The sequence below is a fragment of the Ixodes scapularis genome, unplaced genomic scaffold (genome assembly GCF_016920785.2).
Source record: "Ixodes scapularis isolate PalLabHiFi unplaced genomic scaffold, ASM1692078v2 PGA_scaffold3__209_contigs__length_174095766, whole genome shotgun sequence".
NCBI lineage: Eukaryota > Metazoa > Arthropoda > Arachnida > Ixodida > Ixodidae > Ixodes > Ixodes scapularis.
This window is the reverse complement of record NW_024609868.1, coordinates 165,629,796-165,652,265: the sequence shown is the minus strand read 5'-3', so window position 1 is coordinate 165,652,265 and position 22,470 is coordinate 165,629,796. Positions and strand designations below refer to the sequence as shown.

Below are 22,470 nucleotides of genomic sequence, written 5' to 3'. Positions count from 1 at the left end.
CGGTCAAATATGCCCGAGTAAAGATTAAAAAAGTCCGACTATACAAGAAAAACAAAAAAACATTGCATGGTGCCTTTACTATGCCTGAGGCACTAAAGAAGATAAAAGAAAGTCTAAATACTAGACATGACTCAACATGGGCTGGAAACTGGACTCTCCCAACTGTGGGCTTGCTGGAATGGACGTAGCGTCCGCCACACTTTGACAGAAGGTGAAACCAAATATAAAAAAGAATTAAAAAAAAACGTTCAGGGTGTGGTGCAACGCCTGTCTGTCAAATATACCCGAGGCACCACACCGTAAAGATTAAAGTTTAACTACACAAGAACGAAAAAAACCATTGCATGGTGCTTTCAATATATTCGAGACACTAAACAAGATAAAAGAATGTGACTAGACAATAAACACATTCAACGTGTGGCGCGACATAAAGCCCTGTAGTTAACACATTGTTTCACCTTCCGTCCGAGCGCAGCGGAGGCTACAAGCCACCGCAGCCAATCCAGCGTCCGGATGGTATCACGTAATGTTCTGGTTGGGCGGAATTCAAGGAAACGTGACACTCTCTCAACGGTGGGTTGGCTGAGATGGCTGGTATCATCCGCTGCGCTTGGAGAGAAGGTGAAACCAAGTATAAAAGAGAATTTAAAAAAAAAAAAACATTCATGGTGCGGTCAAATATGCTCGAGGCACCATACTGTCGGTCAAATATGCCCGAGTAAGGATTAAAAACGTCCGACTAGACAAACACTAAAAATACTATTGAATGGTTATTTCAATATACCCAACACACTAAACAAGACAAAAGAAAGTGACTAGACAATAAAAACATTTGTGTGGAGCAACATAAACCCCTAAAGCCTTCCATTCGAGCGCAGCGGAGGCTATGAGCCACACCAGGCAATCCAGCGTCCGGAGGGTATCACGTGATGTTCTGGTCGGGGGGAGCTCAAGCAAACATGACTCTCTCTCAACAGTCGGTTGGCTGAGATGGCTGGCAGCCTCTGCTGCGCTTGGACAGAAGGTGAGATCAAGTATAAAATAATTAAAAAAAAAAAATTCGTGGTGCGGTGCGACGCCTGTCGGTCAAATATGCACAACATAAAAACATGAAGGTAAAAAATTGCACTAAAAAAGAATAAAAGAAAAAAAAATTCTTCGATTAGAAAAGCGCCAGAAAACAAGGACAACAGGAAGAATAGACGAAACGATGCGCTGTTGTCCTTGTTTTCTGGCGCTTTTCTAATCTAAGATAAACCAACTTGCCCAACTCAACATTCTTTTACAGAAAAAATTCACTCTGCACTGCGGCACCTGGCAGGGCGGCCCAGATCCGAAAGAAAGTTCGTCATTGTATTGTTAATCTGTCGCAGGCGGACAGCATGGTCTTCTTGGGGGTTGGCAGCCTCAGGGTTTGGGTGGTGGTTGATGTAGTAGCTCAAGGCGTCTGAAAGAAAATTGGATCAATAGTTACTAGATAGAAGTAATGTAAGACCCGCATAAAATCAGAGTTCTTTTTTTTCATATTTTGCCATGTAAAATTTGCGGCTCGTATTGTACGCGGGTCCCAACAATTTTCAGCTTCAATGAGGCGCGATCTAACGCAGTTTGACATAGTTTCGGTTTCAAAGCAATATGGTGTTCAAAATAGCTATCATCCCCATTAAAGGGTTAGGGAAACGAAATTCCAGTGCTTATTTTCTAGCTTGAATGTGTTGCATGTTGCACCCTAACCTCAAAAACACCAGTCTTCCGTTGAAAGGCACAAGAAAACTAATTCTAAAGCTAAATAAACAATCTTTCAATGTGCACCTGGTGGATGCATGCGGAGCCTATTTGGGAGCTAATCTGACAATGTTGGGGAACTTGCTACGTACTCGTAACATAGCAGATTCCCTCGGAGCAGCGCCGCCCTTTGGAATTTCAACATTTTCCCTTTTAGCTTACCACCTAGCTCAACTCACATATTGCGTATTGTACCAAATGGTCGAAGGAGACAGAAAGGAAGGACTCCCCTCTTTCTTGGACCCTCGTTCGTGCAACCGGAAACAGCCGTTCTCCCCACAGAAGATTAGCCAGTCCCTCAAAACACAAATGTTACTTTCCCCACCCCGTTCAGCCCTAAGCTGACAGTGTTGTGGAAGCTACGTCCTCCATGGGCCAGTCACATGCTCGGTTGTAACGCACCGACGCTATTGACACCACCACAACTCTGACAATGCCACCAAGGGCAAAGCTCATAACCACGCCTGCCTTGCTACTCCATGGACGCGAGAAATCTTTTCTTTCTGTTTTTGTTTGCACCGGATATCCCGACGCATCGCGCTCTCCATTCGCTTCTCTTCGAGCGCTTGCTCGAGTGCACCGTTTGGAACGAACAATATAGCCAGTCATTCAAAATACAAACGTGTAATTATCATTTACGGTTATTATCCGTCATGCTTGACTCATTTCCAAACGAAATCTGAATATTTAAATTTTTGTTTCCGTACCCCTTTAAAATAGCAATGTCCGAGGTGCCACCATCTTCCGCAGTCAGGCTAGTTTTCGGGCCCGACGGTCCGAAAGCAACACTCTGCTGCCTTCAAAAGAAAAGTCATTTTGGTTGTGGAAGACATCGGCAACAGTGCTGCCGGATGACAATTCGCCATAAATGAAGGCAGCATCACCCGATGAGACGACAAACGCAAGCTGATCGCGTGCAACGAAACGAGAAGCTTTAGAGGCCCAATGAATGGAGTGTTCGCCGACGTCGAGGCACATCTCAGCGACTTTGTGAAAGAGCAATGTAAATGGCACCTTGCTGTAAACATCGAGCTGCTGCATGAGAAGGCGAGAGAACTTTGGCAAGCCGACCCCCCACTGTGTTGCTTGCTCTATTCGCCGCGCCAAGTTTTCACTGCATCGGCGCACGCTCGTCTCTCGCCCTTTCAAGATGTGCGGGATTTCAGATGCACTTGACGGCACCGAAGCTGAAGACGACTGCCTTTGGGAAGAGGCGTCGAACAAGGAGTCTCATGGAAGTGATGACAGTGGTTGAGGTTTGATTACGACACAAATAAACATTTTTCTTAAAGGACACATGCAAAGGAAAAAAACATTTCTTGTAAACAGGCTAGATGGAAAAAGAATATTATAAAACGAATTTAAAACAAAGAAAAAAAATTTAGCTATATTTACGGCACAAAACGAATTTGTATCTGGCGCTCGCGGGTCAAAGTCACGCTGCCGCCGCCGCACGCTGAGCGTTGTGCGACGCCGCTTCAACGCGTTTCTCCGCACCACCGTCTCTGCACAGCACACAGGTCTATCACGTCGGCTTATGCTTTTCCAGGGATTTCCTTTGGGCTGTAGAAGTTTACTTATTAACCTTACTTTTTTGTTATACTTCAAACAAAGATGAGTAAGTTACTTTTAGAGGCCATAGGAAGCTTCCGAAAGAGCACAAGCACCACGTGATAAATATGGGCCAGTCACGTGATAAGTAAGGGCCATTGTTCCGCGGCGCCAACTATAAATTCGTATAGCGCCGTAAATATAGCTCTAAAAATTTTTTTTCTTCGTTGGACTCTCAATTTGTTGTGTGCCACATGCAAAATTGGGAAAAAAAATTACGAATGTACCTCACTGCTTGAATCCAAATGAAACCGGCCGCCGGTCTTTCGAAGTTCAAAGAACTTCGAACTTTCACCCTAAAAGTTCGAGTTCGAACTTTTGACTTTTCTGGAATCAAAAGTTCGACAATTTTCGAATTCTTTAGATTAATAAGTTCGAAAGTTCGAAAATTATCGACTTTCTCAGCGTAGAAAGTTCGAAAGGGTTTGAACCTTTTAGTGCAAGAACTTCGAAAGTTCGAAAATAATCGAATTTTTTAGTCTATCAAGTTCGAAAGTTCGACAAGCATCGAATTTTGCTGCGTCATAAGTTCGAAAAGCATCGAACTTCTCAGTTTAATAAGTTCGAAAATTTGACTTCGGTCGAATTTGTCCATATGGAAAGTTCGAAAATTCGAAATCGTTCGAACCGCTTGATTCGATCATCGAAACTTCGATTCGAAAAAAGTTCGCGACATCCCTATTAAAAACCCTGAATTTTGATACTGCCAGTTGCACAAACCAGACTGGTTTTTATATTTTCCTGGAATCCTTGGACAAGTTGTGTTTTCCTCTTCTATTTTGATTCAAACTTTTGTTCGTAAATGTCGCAGAAAGGTGTCTTCCTCCCCTCATCAGAAAAATGAGGTAGCCTCCCCATTATACAAGCTCTTGATGCTGGTGGCAGATTGAAGACAGAACAACAAAGTTTTGTTCAAGCATTTGAGAGTGCACATGATAAACACTATTCAAAAGCCACCTCTGCATCACATATCTAAATTCTGAAGATACACCAAAACACATAGCTTACTTTTTACTGCGGCCACCTTCCTTGGTGTGAGTGCTTGCTTTGCTGCGACTCCAAGTTTGGCCAGGCGACGGCTGGCTTGGCCTGTCACGCTTCTTTGCCGCAGCTCTTCGATGGACCAGATGCACCGCATGAGATCTTTAGTGAATCTCTGGTCACTTGGCAGTTTCAAAAGGTGCGTCATTTTTGTTTCGGAGAGGTAGACATCGTCTCCCAGATGAATCTGTGACAAAAGGCACGCAATAATAAGGAAGGATTCTATGAAGAAAGCAGGATTTTGCAGAAATCATTTCGTAATATTGGTCGGTTTCAGGACATGCAATGCTTTAGTCACTCTAATGTTAAGGCCCGTTCACACGCTTGCAACCTCTTAGAACCGAGTGCCTTGGAACCTCTTAATCTCTCTTACGACAAGAGGCAGTCCAGCATATTTTCTACTTCTCTTGTGCATTATCCTTTCTTTCTTGGCTCGAAAAACGTTTGTCAACGTTATAAACGAGCCTGGTATTACAAACATTTGACCTCGGAAATCCAAAACCTCCGCTCTTGTGAAATGCAGTTCCAGAGTCACCGCATAGGTGTCACCAGCATGCCAGTGTGCTCTCTTGTCTTAAGTAATTTTAAGAGGTTTCAACAGGTCTCATCTCTCTTGGTCGTACTCGATTGCAAGTGTATGAAACGGCCTCAAGTAACCAAAACACATGATGTCAGTTCAGTCCTCTCTGAACTTTAGTGCTTATATATTAGTCACCGATGTGCACAGAGGGATTGGAATACTGATTAGTGCGCCAAGCGCTGCGAAGAGGAGAAATCTCGAGTCATGACAGATGCATGCGGCACCTGCCGCGGAGAGAACGCCGAGAATGTCAACACATCGCACTTCTCGTAAGAGAGAGCAGTAGCTATGCTGATCATTGCAGGGCATTTCCTCAGCAGATGCACGGAGTGCTGGCTGATTCTCCCCTTACAAGGACAATGAAAAAAAAAAAATGTAAACCAGTCACTTACATTCCCTTGCCTGACTTCATAGAGTGGTCGCAGTGGACCCTGGACAGCTGCATTCAGCTGGTGTGCTGTCCATGAAATATAAAAGTGTGTGCACTGATGAGATGAAATGGTTAGCTTGATTTTAGGCAGAATTTACAGAAACTCCCTAAGGATTCACAAGTACTTGACAAAGCATAAGTACAGCCTGTTCAAGGCGAACTCCATTCAACCTAAAATTTTGGGATTACGACGAACCCACATAGGAAAGGACTACAGTAAAACCTCGTTATAACAAAATGGGATAGAACAAACTAATGGATATAACAAAGCAATCATAATTCCCCTTGCTTGCTAATAGCGGAAAGAAATGGACATTGGCTATAACAAACTAATGGTTATAACAAAATAATTATGACCGCTCCTTCAACTTTGTTATAACGAGGTTTCACTGTATACTGTAAGTGGGGACAACTTTCTGCGGCTATGAAGTTAGGGGGGCACTAAAGGAGGTTTCTGAGGTTGTTTTGGTGATAACTCACTTTAGAGCTCTAGGCAGCCAAAAAATTACAAAAGCATGATCATGCGCAACCTGACCGAACGACACACGGTGCTCAACAGCTAATCACAACTGCTCGCTTCCCACATGTATTTACCATGTATGTTAGTGTCCCAAATTAGCACTTCCTACGGCACCAGAAATTTGAATGACAGCATTCCGACTAACAAAAAAGCAGCAAAAACTCGTCATCGCTCGCCAGCGCTAACAATATCGCGCTTTGTACCCAACTGCTTTCTATGAGAAAACAAACGCTGATATCAATACAGTATAGACCACTTGCAACGTAACCGCTTATAGTGCAGGACCGGGTATAACGCGGCTTTTTTAAACCACCGGTTCGCCTCCCATAGAACTCCATGTATTTACATACCGCTTAAAATGCAGGCGCGCAAAGGGAAATACCGGTTATAGTGCGGTTTTTGGAACAGCGCGCCGACTGACCGGCGCTGCGAGCACGCTTCCCTGTGCGACACTAGATAACGGCACAAGCCGCAAGCGGCACTCGCAGGGCAAGGAGATTGCTCGAAGAAGCGAAGAGAGGCTTCAGTTGCCATAGCGACGGAGGGACGCACGCACGTGTCGTTCACGTGCGTGCGTCCCTCCGCTGCGTTGGAAACAAACAACCGCAACGAGAGACCAATCGCAGGTCAAGGAGAAGTGTTCGCGCGCGTTGCATGCTGGTCGCGGACCGGCTGCTTCTATCCGCAAACATGGCGTCGGTGGTGATCGTCGACATAGACGGCATGGTAGAAGCTCATCGTTCCGCGTAAAAGCGCTATCCTTGACTGTGAATTTCCGTTGTGTGTCGCTATGATAACCCAGCACGTACTAGAAGGGAAGATCCACCTACTCGTGCGGCGATGTTGTGGTGGCACTCTCAAGACGGCAGAAACGCCCATGTCGTCGTGTTTGTTTACTTCGACTACAGTGGTGCTTTCTAAGCATTTGTGTTTTCGAACATCGTCCGGATTTCTTATTTGGAGCATTTCATGCCTGTGCTCAAGTTGAAGGTATTACTGGCGCGTACCGTATAAAGGATGCGAATTTTCCTGCGTTTTCATCGCCGGAGAAAAGTGATTAGGGTTAGCAATCCTGAACGCTCGCAACGTCCGTCCGCAACCCGCGACGCGTTAAAAGGCTGCGCCAGGCAAAAGTCACTAATTTCTTTCAAAATGTGTGACACACTTGAGAGAGAAGTGTACTAGCCTGGTGAAATAAAGACTTTCCTCAAACTAAGCTTAATTTTTCATCTAACATAAAATAAATTCTTTTACAAAGGTAAGTTGTCTGATGGCATGTATTTTGGCCTGAAAAATTGATGTTTCGGTTACAGTGCGGTACCGCTTATAGTGCGGATTTTTGCGACTCCCGCGACATACGTTATATGCGGTCTACACTGTACAATCATCAGACTTTGATGGCTCGGTTTACCAAGATTTCCAGCTTCGCCATGAACAGGACGTTGAGGAAAAGCCGCTGGTGGGGCAGGGTGTTGGTCCAGAGGAGGTGCTGCCACAGGGATGGGAGCGGGGCGATCCAAAAGGGGGACAGCTGCAGGGGCAGGAACGGGCTCTTGATCCAAAGGGGGGGCTGGAACGTTGTGTTGATCCATAGGGGGGGCTGCTGCAGGGGCGGGGGCATTGTGTTGATCCATCGGGGGGACAGCTACAGTGGCGGGAGCAGGGTGCTGAGGCAGAGAGGGTGCCGCTGCAGGAATGGGAGAAGCAAGGAGTAGAGCTGCCATTGACACGAGACCAAGGGAGGCAGCTGATGCTAGAGCACGCGGAAAAGATGGAGACCTATTCATTAATTTCGATCATTTAAACAAGCTCCTGGCTTTGAAGAACCTCAGCATCTTTAGAATGCCTGAAAACTGTATAGCTGAAAGATGCTTTATGGCCTTTACTGATTTAGCCTCCAACATCCAAAAGCGTGGCCTTTAATCTTCCCTGCGACATCAAAATGTCAGTAACCCAGACTTACCAGAGTGCGACACAGAAGCAAGATCAGACCCATGGCGGCTGTTCGAAGCATGACGACCTAAAAAGTAAATACAATAATTGGTTCCTGGCTTTGCAAAACCTCAATATCTTTAGAATGCCTGAAAACTGTATAGCTGAAAGATGCTTTGTGGCCTTTACTGATTTAGCCTCCAACATCCAAAAGCGTGGCCCTTAATCTTCCCTGCGACATCAGAATGTCAGTAACCCAGACTTACCCGAGTGCGACGTAGAAGCAAGATCAGACCCATGGCGGCTGTTCGAAGCATGACGACCTAAAAAGTAAATACAATTATTGGCTCCTGGCTTTGCAGAACCTCAATATCTTTAGAATGCCTGAAAACTTTCTAGCTGAAAGATGCTTTATGGCCTTTGCCGAGTTAGCCTCCAACATCTAAAAGCGTGACCTTTAATCTTCCCCGCGGCATTAGAATGTCAGTAATCCAGACTTACCCAAGTGGGACGTAGAAGCAAGATCAGACCCATCGAGAATGTTCGAAGCTTGATGACCTAAGGAGTAAATACAATTATTGGCTCCTGGCTTTGCAGACCCTCAATATCTTTAAAATGCTTTCTAGCCGAAAGATGCTCTATGGCCTTTACCGATTTTGCCTCCAACATTCAAAAGCATGGCCTTTAATCTTGCCCATGACATTAGAATGTCAGTGATCTAGACTTACCCGAGTGTGATGTAGAAGCAAGATCAAAGCCATCGCGGCCGTTTGAAGCTCGACGACCTGAAAAGGAAATACAATTATTGATTAGCGCATGAAAAGACATGCTCTGAAGAGCAATTTACCAAGGGACACTGCAGCTCCGTTCTGTGAAGCCTTCTTACGGGCCACTTCTGCAAAAAATGGAAGTAGAAGCAATGGAAACACTGTTACACAAACAAAATCCATAAAACAGGGGTAGGACAGAAAAAAAAAAATTATTTTGGAGTCATTTTTGGACGAGGAAAATTTGCGTTTTGCAGCAGCTTAGGACCAAAATATCCCACATTTCAGAACAGAAAGCATTGAAAACGCAGCTTTGATTATGGCCACTGCGCCCCAAATAAGTGAGCTTGACCACTGCACTGGAAACGCTGACCATCACGGTAAGTTCAAAATGGCATCACCGTCCATATTTGCAAATAGGTTAAAAAAAGCATCAATATTATGCAGTAAAACCCAGCAGAAAACAATGATTTGGGAAAATGTAACCATTAAAGGGGCTATGACGGATAGATTATTCTTGATATGGAATGCTCATAGGCTACTTAGTAGATACACCAATTGTGTTTTTTATTAGAGCTCTGGTAATTGCAATAATCGGTTTATAAATTTTTATCATTTTCATCTGGCGACCAGGCAACACTGCACAAGTTACTCACACCCATGGCGTCCATAAACCACATGATCATGAACGCTCTCTCATTCAAGGCGCCCCCATGATCGCCCAAGCTCTCCCTCGCCGCGGCACAATCAAAACCGCTCACGCAGCACGGTAACCGACACGCTATTCTTGCTCTCGGCCCCGGCCCGTTCACCTTCCACCCTGCATGTGCCTGCGAGACATTCTAGGACGACGGTGACCACGCCGAGTTCGTCCATAACTCGCATCTCTGGAGCTGGTCGCCAGCGGGTTGCAGTCAAAATGAACAGCTTCCAACGTCTCTTGATAGCAATCACCCTCATTGCTGCTGCGGTCAATGTCGAACACTTTGACAAGGCGAGCAGCAATGCCGTAATCGTCACAGACCGTATGCTTGAAAAGCGGAAGGTAAACGAGGAAGCTGAAGCTCGAGACGCCATGAGAGCCAAGTCTGTGAGCTTGCGCAAGGGGACGCCGCGTGGGAGGCTGGTGAAGTCACCAGCCTCCCAGCCAGGGTGGCATTTTGAAATAGGGCGGGTCCGAGGGACCCGCATATAAATCGATTCATCCACGAAACTAACGCGCCACTCTCAAAACAAACTTAGGAGGATTATAGAAACATACAATGGGTCCTAACAGTACAGTTATCTCATTTTATTTTTGGCATGTCATAACCCCCTAAAGGTGTATCCACACGACGGACCAAATTGCTGTTTCGGTCCGCGGGCCGCGCATCACGTGATCTTACGTCACCGGTTTTCGAGGTCCGCCGGCGGTCCGCGGACCGCGCTTCTGAGAAATGCCAAGTGACTTTTTTCGCCCGAACCTTGGCGGCGGACCGCGGCGTTTTTAGTATAATTGAAGTGCCAAGTCTGGCAACAAGCTGACTTTTGTTGTTTGGACTGGAATCCAAATCCAAAGTCGTTTTCTTTTGGCGCCAACTGGTGAAGACGAAGAAGACCAACCTTTTGTTGTGCTTCGATGGCGGTATGGTGTGACGATGCAACTTTTTACTTAATCGCGCTCGTGGAGCAATTCCCCGCTCTGTGGGACAATAGATGCATGCCCTTTCCGGTTCACTTAAGTCCTCCACGTCCTCAATAGTCAACGCCAGGGCCACCGCGGCCAAACGTCTCTTTCGTTCAACCTCCATCTTGGCTCCTTACAAATAGCCTCAAAGCAGCTCGCTGCATGCGTTTGGCGGAGCTGTGAGGTCGAGGGTTAGTCTGGCCCGTTCGCTCTGTCAATCTCTTTTGGTCCGCCGTGTGGATGCTCATTTCAGCCGGGCGGTCCGCGGGCCGCGCATCACGTGATCAATCGGTCCGCGGCCCGGTCCGTCGTGTGGATACACTTTAAGGGATGTCGAACCGAAATCTGGATTCCACAAAACATACAGCAAAAGCGTGCAATGGGATGCTACAAACACCAAAACATCACTCATCAGCAATATCTCTAACAAATGACTGTATTTAAAAAAAAAAAAAAAAGGCGTACTTGACAGAAATGTTTACGTCTCTTTTCTCTGAGGAGAGGCAACGGCCCTCGCGTCTTCACCTCGCCACCTTGAGGGGGCGAAGCGAAGAGAGGAGGAAACAAGATATCTTCACGTCACGCGCCTCGTCGGCCTGGTTCAATCTCGGCCTCTTTTTCCAAAAATATGGCCGTCCATTCGAGATATCGCCCAACGAGTAATGTTGTAGTGATTGTAGCGTCCAGACCTACATCTGCATTTTTTTTTGTTTTTTTTTTAATCCAAATTTTGGTTTACGATCCCTTAAATGATATTGAGGAATTTCAGATGAATTTTATATCGGACTGAGTTTGATGGCCATACTAATGCAGAATTTTAAATTATAGTTCTGCATTTCTTTAAATAAGCATTTGACACAATTAAGACGAAAGAGTGTCTAAGAGAGCAAATAGTTCAAAGCCGATTGGGCTAACCCAAATACTGCCCGCACCTTGCTGCTCCTAACACGGCAATGCAAGGCAGCAAAGCCCACCAAGCATGAAGGCCGTGACAGTGTGCACAGTGGTTAAGAGATAGGCAAGAAACGATTTGTAATTTCCCCCAAGTGCCCTGGCGCACATCCGACCAATAGACGATTTGCTATTTTCCCAAGCGCCCTGGCCCGCGCGCGAGGAATGGTGGGGAGACTGTCCCTCGCCTGGCCGCCCTGCCTTGAGATCGCATTGCCTCCTCTTAATCCTCTGTTTTTCAATTCCATTACTTACTTTTATCTATTCAAGCATATTTTTTTACGGCTTCTAAGTGTTTTTATTCTCATAGTATTTGTGTCTTTATTTTTCCTTTTTCGACGAGAGTGCCAACGGACAACACGCCGCTTCGCGCGTCGTTCCCCAGATGAGTACTACCGTTGCCACTGATTCCTATCGCGCTGTTCATTATAATTCAATTTAACCCACATGCAGTCGAGAGGAGCCATTTATGAACACCCGCGTGCATGTCATAGAGATAGGCAGAGGTCTGAGTCAACAATCGCGACGCGAGAGCCCAGTACGCTGTGATTTGGCCGCCCGCACTCGCTCCGTTGACTCGGACTGTAGCGTGTGCCTTCGAGTGCCGCTTGCTTGACCAAGATACAGCACGCCGCTTTGTCGCCGCGGATCATTTGCCCGAATGCCTGCGAAACCGTAACACCATTCAGCATATCCAACGCTGCGGCGCCTGACAACTGCATGCAGTTGTCAGCACTTGAAAAAGGGTGTTTGCAACTGAAAACCGCTTAGCCTTAGCATATAGATCAGGGGTGGCCAAGCTGCGGCTCCCGAGCCGCATGCGGCTCTTCGCGTGTTAAAGTACGGCTCGCAACTCCCTCCCCTGTTCCCCCCCCCCCCCGTTAAAAAGAGAAATGGAACGCGTTTTAAATCGAAAGACAGGTTGCGGGATTGTAGTCTTGTGCTACTGCTACCTTACGTACAGAGGGACTGCTTTTGACTCGGATAGATTAAAAGTAGTTCGAGTTCCATTTATTTGTCTGAACAAAAGCCCCGCCCCCCCCCCCCCCCCCCTACCCCCCCTTGCGGCTCTTGGAAGTTTCGTGGTTTTGTTTACGGCTCTTAGGCCGGGTCAGCCTGGCCACCTCTGATATAGATTAAGAAGGCATACCATAAGCGCCTGACAACTGCTGCAGTTGTCAGGCGCCGCAACGTTGCGTATGCCTCAGCTTCGCAAACGTTCGGACAAATTATTCGCGGCGACAAAGCGGCATGCTTATGTTGGTCAAGTAAGCGGCACTAGAAGGCATACGTTACAGTGCGAGTCAACGGAGCAAGCGCGGGCAGTCAAATCACAGCGCACCCGGCTCTCGCGTCGCGATTGTTGATTAAGAGCTCTGCCTACCCCTATGACATGTGCGCGGGTATTAATAAACTGCTCCCCTCAGCTGCACGCGGGTCAAATTGAACCAAAATAAGCAGCTAACAGCACGAAAGGAATCGGTAGCAACGGTAGTACTCACCCGAGGAACGACGCGCGAAGCGACATGTTGTCCTGTCGGCACTCCCGTCGAAAAAGGCAAAATAAAGGCACCAATACTATATATTTACAAGAAATATTGCACGCAGAAGAGAATAGAACCACTTAGAAACAATAAAAAAAATACACTGGAATAGATAAAATTAGGTAATGGAATCGAAACAGAGGATTAAGAGGAGGCAAGCGACAAGGCAATGCGATCTCAAGGCAGAGCGGCCAGGCGAGGGACAATCTCTCCCATAATCCCTCGCGTGCGGGCCAGGGCACTTGGGGGATTTTGCAAAAGGTCTATTGTGGGAACAGCGTTTTCGTATGCCCAGTCCCCCGGTTGCTCTTCGATCAGATTGCCTTCCGTCGCCGTGCATGTCCTCTTTATCTTCGTTATTTAGCGTTAATTCTTTCTTTTCACATAATCTAGTTCATTATTTTCTTTTATATGTGTACTTATTTCGTTCTCCATGCCGTATTTTCCGTGCAAGATTCGCTCTTGTGTGTACATTTTGTCGCTTTCAAAACGAGTGTTGAGGGACGCCAGGCTGCTTCTGAAGCGAGTATTACTGTTTTCACCATGCACTATCCCACCATTAGCTCACTTATCTACCTGCATGCAATCACCAGACAATAGTTGCACAAACCAGTGAACATGTCACCACTGAAAAACAAAACCGTAATTGCAAAGCGAAGGCAACAGTGCTTGGATTTGGCCGTTTGCGCTCGCTGTGTGAAATGTGAACATATGACACCAGACTACTGTTTGCGTGCCCAATATGGAAGAGGCTGCTTTGTCATCACGAATAGTGCATTTGCACGATCCTTTCCTGGCTTGCCGCAGTTGCGATCTGATGGCCATGTCTGGACTGCGATTTTCGTAAACAGTCGTATCTTCACCAAAACACACCTCAGGAGCAGCGAAAGAGGCGGTTTGGCGTCCATCAATGCCCACGTCGAAAACGACAGAAAAAACATGCAAGAGCAAATCGTACACAAAAAATACAGTAGGCAGAACGAAATAAGTACACTTATAATCACGAAAAAAAGACTGAGTCAACAAACACCGTTCCCACAAATCCTAGGACGCACGCCGTGGCATCTGGGAAAATGACATCTATTCGGTTGTCGCAAAACTCTCAATGGTGCAATACACTGTGCCGAGCCTCCAGATGCGTGCGACGAGTTTAGGCACATGCGCAGGAGATGTATAATGTCTGCAGCAAAGAAAGAAACCCAATTCAAGTGAAATGTTTCACTAGCATTTGTTGCCGGCTCATTTTCGTTATTTACTTCAAATGTCTCCTACCAAAAGGCAGGCATGTTTCTAGTTAGGGACAACATTTCTTGGAATATCACAAACGATGAGGACATACGCACGACTATGACGCTCGTGCCCATAGCTTTTGACTGCATTGCCAAGAAAGGCGGTCCCCGAGTGCTCACTCGCCGCATCTTCCCTGGTGCTGGGGAATTTGGCACAGTCTAGTGGCAAAGCTGTCACACCCCTGATAAGACCGGTTCAAAGAAGCATACCAATCTTGTCCAGAAGGGCAAGGCCTAGCCGCCTGCTGTATTCCTTTTCCTCTCTCAAGCGCTTTCGAAGTTGGACAATGACTGCATTTTTTTGACGAAGTGAATTAGTCTCTTCATCACTCTCGCTGCTCTCTGACCTCGTTCTCTGAAATGAGAATAGCAATAAGTGGGTTCTATGAGCGCATAAAAATTTTTTATTTAATTTTCTACTTATAGAGAACGTTAATTATTCCCAGGCTTTTTCACCTTGGAGGTTTCTGTCCTGTTGGAGTTGTAGTCTTCGCACAATTTCTTTTGAGCAATAAGCTGTGCTTGTTTTCCGTTCTTTGGGTTTTTTGACGACGTCTGTGCACCCAATGGAAAATATTACGCCAATTACATTATTGTTTCCTAAAGGTTGATAAACAACTAGCACTTTGTGCCATGCAGAACACCCTTCTCCAATGTCCTTCTCTCTCATCTACTTGCACAATGTAGCCTAAAACAGTACGATGAGCCGATGCACAGGCTCCGAAATTTCTATTTCGTGAAATTCTATAAAAGGTGTCTTCAAACTTATGCCTCGATTTATTCACAACATCTGTAGTCAAGACAGTCTATGAAACATTTTAGCTCTATGCTCCGTTCCATACATAGCGTGCAACGCAGTCAAAGCTAGTGCACCGGTTTGCACTGCCGACCATTCGTACGTTTGCCCCATAAGATAGTGCTGCCCCTGTAAAAAAGAACAAAGTAAAAAAATGTGCATCTTCGGAGCTAGTAACTGATAGCGGCGTTACAATTTCGACGAAACACCAATATATTTTTTTCTTTTCTTTTTCAATAAAAAGGAAAAGATAATGTTAACTACTTTAAATTGTTTTCCGTTTTCATTGGTGCGGCAGCCACTTCGGGCTTTTGGGTTGTGCGGCTGGCCCCTGCCTCGCCGGTTTTGAGAACAGTCTTACACAGCAAGCCCAAGTACCTCTCCTGCTTGGTTATTTTCAAAGATTCGTTGTGCGGAGATCTCGAAAGAGTGCGAGCAGGTGAGCGCCAATGTGTACATGAGTACAAGAACAATTTTCCCAGAGACGTGTCAGTCCGTGAAGCCCTGGAGACTGTCAGTAACGACACCGGAGCGTGCGGCCATACTGTCGCAAAGTGCAAGGCACAGTGTCTATCTGGCAAGGTGGCATTTCCGAAGCGAAGACCTTGCAACGCGAGTTTTGAGCACGTGGACCGTGTTGTGAACTGCCTTCAGTTATGTCTGGTGTTAAAATCGGCCTTATGGCTTCAAAGTGAAACAAGCCTTAAAGGGTAACTGCAAAGAAAAAAAAGTTTTTTTTTAAATAGCCTAATTGGGACAAGCATGTCAAAAAACAATTTTTCCGCGAGAAAAAACATTTTTTACAGCAATATTTATTGCGTGAGACTCATTTTAGTTTGCGGCTATTTCGTCCGTTTTAAATCGCGCGCCACGAAGTTGTGATTATGTGACGTCAATCGCAAAAGGTTCTCATTGGCTAAGAGTTTGATTGACAGCTTAGATACGGTTGTTAAACCTTTGTTCTATGTTGCAATTTCCTTTTAAGCGGCATATTTTTACGTTTAAAGAATAACCCATGTGATGAGAGTTATTATTCTTTACAAAAGGCTTACAAGACGGGCACTTCCGTTTGGATTCATACAAACAAAAGCGCTTCGCCATTCTTTCATGGCCGCCGAAGTCTGCTCCTGCCTGTCTCGCCTACCTCGACTAATCGTTTCACCGAAGTGATCAGTGTTTCGTCGTTTCGTGCTGACCCAGGTGCTTGAGTGAGACTTCTTGAAGTGAAGTAGTGTGTGTTTAGCAGCTGTCGCAGGTGTTAGTGATAGGAAGCGACGCGGGGTTTTGGCTTTCATAGCACGGTTCTTTCGTTTTCCTCTTTGCTTGCGTAGCGTGTTTTTTTTTTTCTTTTTTTGTTGCTTGTTTGCGCGTGCAAATGCTGACTTTTCGGAGATGTCAGATGTGTGATCCCGACAGTGAGCCTTCCAGCAGCCATGTCGCCCCGAAAGGAATGCTATTTGGCTGGAGGCAATCGGGCGTTAGCGTAGCGACCAACGTGTCAAGTTACGTTCTCGTCATATCGCTCTGGAGGCCGTCGAGATTCGCCCCGTGTGCACCTAACGTCCGCGACTAGACAGAGAATAAAAAAGCACTATGTCCACTACGTAAAAATGGTCTCAGTTCATAAATCGTGCCCAAATTTATTCACACCGCACAATGCAACACGTCGCTGTACAAACGCAGTCCAACACGAAGCATAAAAACGGCAGATTTAGGACAACAATTCGGAGTCTATTGTTCAATTAAAACGACGTAATTTTGTTGAAAACGCCCGCAGCTTTTTACTCACGGTATGCGTCGGGAAACTTGCACATTTTGAAACAGAACGAGGCAGATTTACTTTTAAAAACGCTCCCAGCGTCCTCCCGGACCAGTTTGACTGGATCAGCTGACGACGACGGGACTTAACTGGTTGAACGTCAACCCCACAACAACCAATTTGCGCTCCGTGTTAGCACCGCATTACACACACCACGAACGTTTCAGCTCTGTCGCATCGCCGTGTTGCACCAAACAGAACGAGATCGCCGAAACCAACGCAGCGCTGTCGTGAACCTTGGCTTGTGGTTGCGCACTCGTGGATTCTGTGACTCCCTTCGCTTTCAAAGCGCGCACGACGATTACGAACGATACTTTCCGTCTTCCGGGAACATCACAGGGGCACTTCTCCGGTCACGTCTTCGCTACATGTGCTCGCAAACTGCGTCAAACCAAAACAATACCGCGGTACCGCTGGTACCGCGGCGACCGCGGCCTGGCGTAGTTGCCAGATCTTGCCGGAAGTTGAGACGCTGCGTCGTTCAACTCCGCAACGCAAGGTGAGTGAGGGGCGGGGCGTACTCCTCTTCCGCGGGGGTCGAAAGAGCGGGAGTTTCAAATATGGAGAGGTTCTCACTCTACTAAATTGCGTCCTGTGGCGTAAATATTGATTAAAAAAATCATTTTTTTCGCGGAACATTTGTTTTGTGACATGCTTGTCCCAATTAGGCTGTTTAAAAAAAAACTTTTTTTTCTTTGCAGTTACCCTTTAAGAAGGAACCGCGCCGGTGATGAATAGTGCCTAAGGCTCAGTTTGCTCGCAGGACCTTAAGGCCCGTTCACATTCTTTCAACCGAGTATGACCGAGAGAGATGAGATCTGTTAAAACTTCTTAAAATGTTAAGGACGAGGGAACACACTGGCATTTTGGCGCCATCTATGCGGTGACCCTGGAACTGCGTTTCACAAGAGCAAAGGCTTTGCGGGATTTCTAAGGTCAAATGTGCGTAATACCTATAAGAACGGCTCGTTTATAACGTTGACAAAAGCTTTTTGGGCCAAGAAAGAAAGGATAATGCGAGAGAGAAATAGAAAACATGCCCGACCGCCAAGTTTACACTTGTACCCAATGGATGGCACCAGTGTGTCCTCTTGTTGTAATAGATATTAAGAGGTTCTAACAAAACCCGATTCTAAGAGGCCACAAGAGTGTGAACGGGCCTTTAACCTTGGTTGGCTAGGCAGACAATGCCCGTGGCTGCATTTAGGTGCGTCTGGTTTCTTCTGCCTAAAGGCCCGTTCACACTCTTGCAACCGAGTACGACCGAGAAAGACCAGACCAATTTTTAAGCCTCTTGCGACCTCTTAGGACCGGATGCACTGTAGTGGAGCTGGTCCTAAGAGGTCGCAAGAGGCTTAAAAACCGGTCTGGTCTCTGTCGGTCGTACTCGGTTGCAAGAGTGTAAACGAAACTTTAGGGACCGTAACCTTGGTTGGCTAAGTGGACGACGCATGTGCCCGTGGCTGCATTCCGAGGCCCCTGCTTTCCTTGAAAAGAAAACAACACTTGACCCTGACCTCGAGTGCCATGTGGTGTGTACGCGTCTATTGTGAATCACTCTCAGTTCATGGGGCGCCGGCACCAGAGCAGCGAGAAACTGCCGTCTGGATGACTTCCATACACCAGCGCCAGCATTCCAACTCTTAAGAAAACTTGGATGAAGTCGCATCCCAGTATTCGTTATATAAAGGCCCGTCCACTGCACTCTCAAGGTACTCTCAGATTTTCACGGTATCATGTAAATAAACGGTTTAAGCAGACACCCTGGATCTCAACCATTCTTACGTTTTAATGGGGCCGGCACCGGAACACCAACCCCTAGTCTACCCCCTTATAAATAAAAAGAAACCAGAAAAGAGGAACTGACCTATGCACTTCCGCAATGCACACAATCATGCACAAAAATTATGTAAAAAAAAAAACAAATCTTACACGTTAAGTGGATTTGAGGTACCGCCACCGAGACGTCGGTATCGCCAGAGCAGCGCCTTTTACAGTTCGTCCCCGAAACGCGTAGAGTAACACATTTTTTTAATATTTTTTCATGTGCACTACTTCAGTACCTTTCCCAGCTTTGTACGCTATGTATGAAACGGAGTATAGTGAAAATCTAGGAGGCAGTAGGCAAGTTCTACCACGCAGTCCTGATGTTGGGCCGAGACCTAAACAAATATCAAAAAATTTGATTTGTAAGCTATGACTAATCAAGGCAGGAGTGACAGGCGGTACGCTACAAACTCCCTGACATCACTTGTACAGCAATATTTCAAAGGGATGGCCGTATTTTGGGAATGAAAGGGAGCAATTCAACAAGGCTGACGGGACATACTCTCGTCATGATTCTTCATTCCCTCTCCTCTTCGCTAAGTTGCCTTGAGAAAGTGAACCGAAGCGAGGAGAAAAGTGAGGCCGCTTCTCATTCTAAACTGTTCTGTGAGAATTGTGCCGCTCTTTGTCCTAATTACAGCCATCCGTCTGCAAGTGCTGCTGTGGGACGAATATTTCAGACACGAGCCTAATGTACTGCATTTGGGACAAGATGCTTGAAAAAAGTGCAATTAGTCAATACGTAATAATAATAAAAAAAAATTTCACTTAAAAAAATAAAAATCTGGAAACTTAGAATTTTACATATAAGCCAACTACTGAGTCTGCTCGGCTGGCTCAGAACAGATGCAGTGAGCAGCATTGGTGGCGTATGCAGCGCGTTGTCTGCTACTGAAGCTTAAGCGCGAAACACATGTACGACGGAACCGTCCGATCTGACGTCCGACCACGCAATACGACGGTCGGAGGCGAGGGTTTTCAAAGCTCTCCGATGCTACGAAAACCCTCGCTCCCAAAGTCATTCCGGCAGTCCGCACGTCGGATCGGACGGTTTCGTCGTACATGTGTTTCATGCTTTACTGCGTCTGCACTGAGCTTCCCGTTGCCCCAGCAGCTGTCAAAACGCGGAGCACCGTCCATCCATCAGCGAGTTCCCCCTAACAGTACGTAGCTCTATACATTCCTACTGGCAAAGGCTTGCTGTATCAGCAAGCTTTTGCCAGTAGGTGGCACATTTCCATGTGCCAGCAGGCACATAGAAATTAAGCTATTTGAAACATGAACTTGCCTTCTGCATGGAGTCTCCAACTCCACCTTCAGGGAGGTTGTTGAGAATCCTTGGCACTGCTACTCTTGCCTTCTGCATTTTTTGGATGAGAAGTTCAACTGTCCCTGCGAAGATTGTGGGTAACGTGCCAAACCATAGCATTACTTTTGAAAATTAGAACAAGCAATCACGCACATCACATCGCCTCGCACTAGTGGAGAACATGAAAGCTTCTTATGTTCTAATTTCAAAACGTCTTAAGATGGAGTGACTCCATTTTTAGCACACCAGCTTACGGAGCCTTTACTCGACTAGCATAGGTGTCTAATAGCGAGTTCGTTTCACACGCACTGGCGCTGTTCGAGTTCTCTCCCAGAATGCATCGCACTCGCAGAGTGTTGCACGGAGAACTGGAATCAAACGAACTCGCCAGATGCACCGAGTGCAGAAAACCAAGTCCAGAAAACTGATGCTGTCGCCATCTATGTCATGGAAAAGGTACCAACCTCAAACCGAAAATAGTGTTTTTCTGTTCGTAGTCATGGGTGGAAATGCGAGAGTGCAGTCGCTACCAACGTTTATCTACAAACGTTGGTCGCTGCAACCTGTAGTTTATCATTTCGTCGTTTACCCTGAGACTGGGGGGTCTCAGGGTAAACGACGAAATGGTTGACTTCCACCAGCTAGCCTGTACTTTGTCTCTTTTCTATAGTTTATATTTGCGATGACTTCAAGCAACTGGGCTGTCGTAAAGATGGTTACAGACGGCGTAAATTTCCGCAGCCAGCTGTCTACAAAGCGGCTGGTTGCGATCTCTTTATAGCCGCTTACACTGAAGAAAACTGATGATGCTGTCCGAGCAGAAGCTTGACCCATTTGAGCATGGTATCATACGTGAACCATTGAAAGGGTACGGCTTAAAAACTTGTCTCTTGGAATATCCAGCAAAACTTTTCATGGGACTTTCGATTTCGATCATCATTACAGGTGAATCAGATATCAGCCGTGGTGAGGCGTCGAGAAAGAGCTTTCTCGAACAAAATACGACGGGGTACCTTAGCTTACGTAGGTAAATGTTAAACATTTGTCGACAAAACACGAGTTTTGTCGACAAATGTTCAATTTTTCACCCGCGCACGGATGGTGATAAACATGTCGAGGGCCGCTGATGCGTCTGTTCTGAGCATTTCTTTACACACCGGTATATTTCAGCGTCTGTACGGCAATGGAGCGACTTAAAACCTGCAAATAAAGCATGGTTTGTCAGTTGCTTCCTTCATGAAGTAGCAGACGCTTACAATTCAAGCTCGCATTTGATTCCTTTGCCCGCGGGACCCGATTTCTATCAAAAAATCTACTTTTTTTTCCTTTCGGTTCCGCGACACATCGTAGCAGACGAGTCCTCGTCGTCTGCTCATCGCTCCTCGCCGGAGCGAGGCATGACGGGATTGCATTTTGGCGCACTCACGATTTCCTCGGTGCAGCGAGTCCATGCACGCGTGGGGTGTTGGCGCTGAAACGAACTCTTAAGCGCGAAACACACGTACGACGAAACCGTCCGATCCGACGTCCGACCGCGCAAAACGACGGTCGGAGGCGAGGGTTTTCAACGCTCTCCGATGCTACGGAAACCCTCGCCCCCAAGGTCATTCCGGCAGTCCGCACGTCGGATCGGACGGTTTCGTCGTACATGTGTTTCGCGCTATAGAGTGCAACCACTCGCGGAGTGCCGGCTGAAACGAACCCGCTCCACGTTGCGAGTGGGCACGCGTGGGCACGAGTGCCGTGAAACGAACTCGCTATAAAACATTTCATGCGTGACGCTCATGGGTGGCGCTTCACCTTTGTTTTTGTTCCTCGAATGCAGCCTTCACACTAAAAAAGTACAGTACATGCATTCGTAACACCCGTTTTCAAATAGCCCGAATTACAGCTTTTGTGAAACCATGTGCCTTCACTGCGCAAGTACTTGAACGATGGGGGCATTTGTTAGAAGTAAGGCGCACTTGTTCGTGCCCGGCCGCCCTGCTCCACGTGCGTATTAGCTCACACAAAAATCTCCAGAACCGACGATTCCTGAGCATGGTATCTTAAAAAAGGTATCACACGAATACACATACCTCCAAGCATCTCCACCGTCGCTTCGTAGTAGCCTTCTTCCCCTCCTTTCTCAGAGATCCAGAACGCTTCAAGCTTTTGTTTTGGGTTGCAGTCTTGATCATCCCTAGGCCTAAACTTCTTTATCATCGAGATCGGCATAACCAGTCGGCCACCGTCGGTAAACTTTACAAATGCGTACATCGCCCAACGGACGCCCACAACACCCGCGACGCAAAAAAACCGAGCGTACGGGCGGTCGAGGTCCAGCCGTCCACCTCTAACGGTCGAGCAATGATGGGGACGCGGGCAAGCAACGATAAAGCAATTACGGCGACGCAGACGGTCAAACGCAGGCACGCAAGAGACGACAGAAAGTACAGAAAGCGCGCGCAAGACAGGGACTGGGCTTGGCTAGGCTGCGCCCACTGGCTGCGCCTGTATGAATAGACAAATAAACAAAATTGACTTATTTTTATATTGGACGGTAGCTCGCGCCACCTAGGTTTTAAGAGACGAAAGCAGTTTTTTTTTGTCCTCTAACTTTT

At 46.6% G+C, this 22,470-nt stretch overlaps 1 protein-coding gene across 3 annotated transcripts; it reads right to left on the bottom strand.

The window, feature by feature from the left end:
- Nucleotides 1–1,211: 1,211 nt before the first annotated feature.
- LOC115317725 (actin cytoskeleton-regulatory complex protein PAN1) lies at nt 1,212–22,245 on the bottom strand. 3 transcript variants are annotated; one of them, XM_040220172.3, is made up of 13 exons: nt 21,946–22,245; nt 19,847–19,950; nt 14,573–14,671; nt 14,327–14,471; nt 8,747–8,794; nt 8,628–8,684; nt 8,401–8,457; nt 8,166–8,222; nt 7,931–7,987; nt 7,379–7,654; nt 5,410–5,474; nt 4,405–4,624; nt 1,212–1,447 (listed from the first exon to the last, which is right to left on the bottom strand). In XM_040220172.3, exons 1-13 carry the CDS (start codon nt 22,124–22,126, stop codon nt 1,296–1,298), a joined length of 1,518 nt encoding a protein of 505 aa, XP_040076106.1. In that variant the 5' UTR covers nt 22,127–22,245; the 3' UTR covers nt 1,212–1,295. The 3 variants fall into 3 exon arrangements, with proteins under 3 accessions (XP_040076106.1, XP_040076107.1, XP_040076108.1); XM_040220173.3 differs by lacking the exon at nt 7,931–7,987; XM_040220174.3 differs by lacking the exon at nt 14,573–14,671.
- Nucleotides 22,246–22,470: the final 225 nt, after the last annotated feature.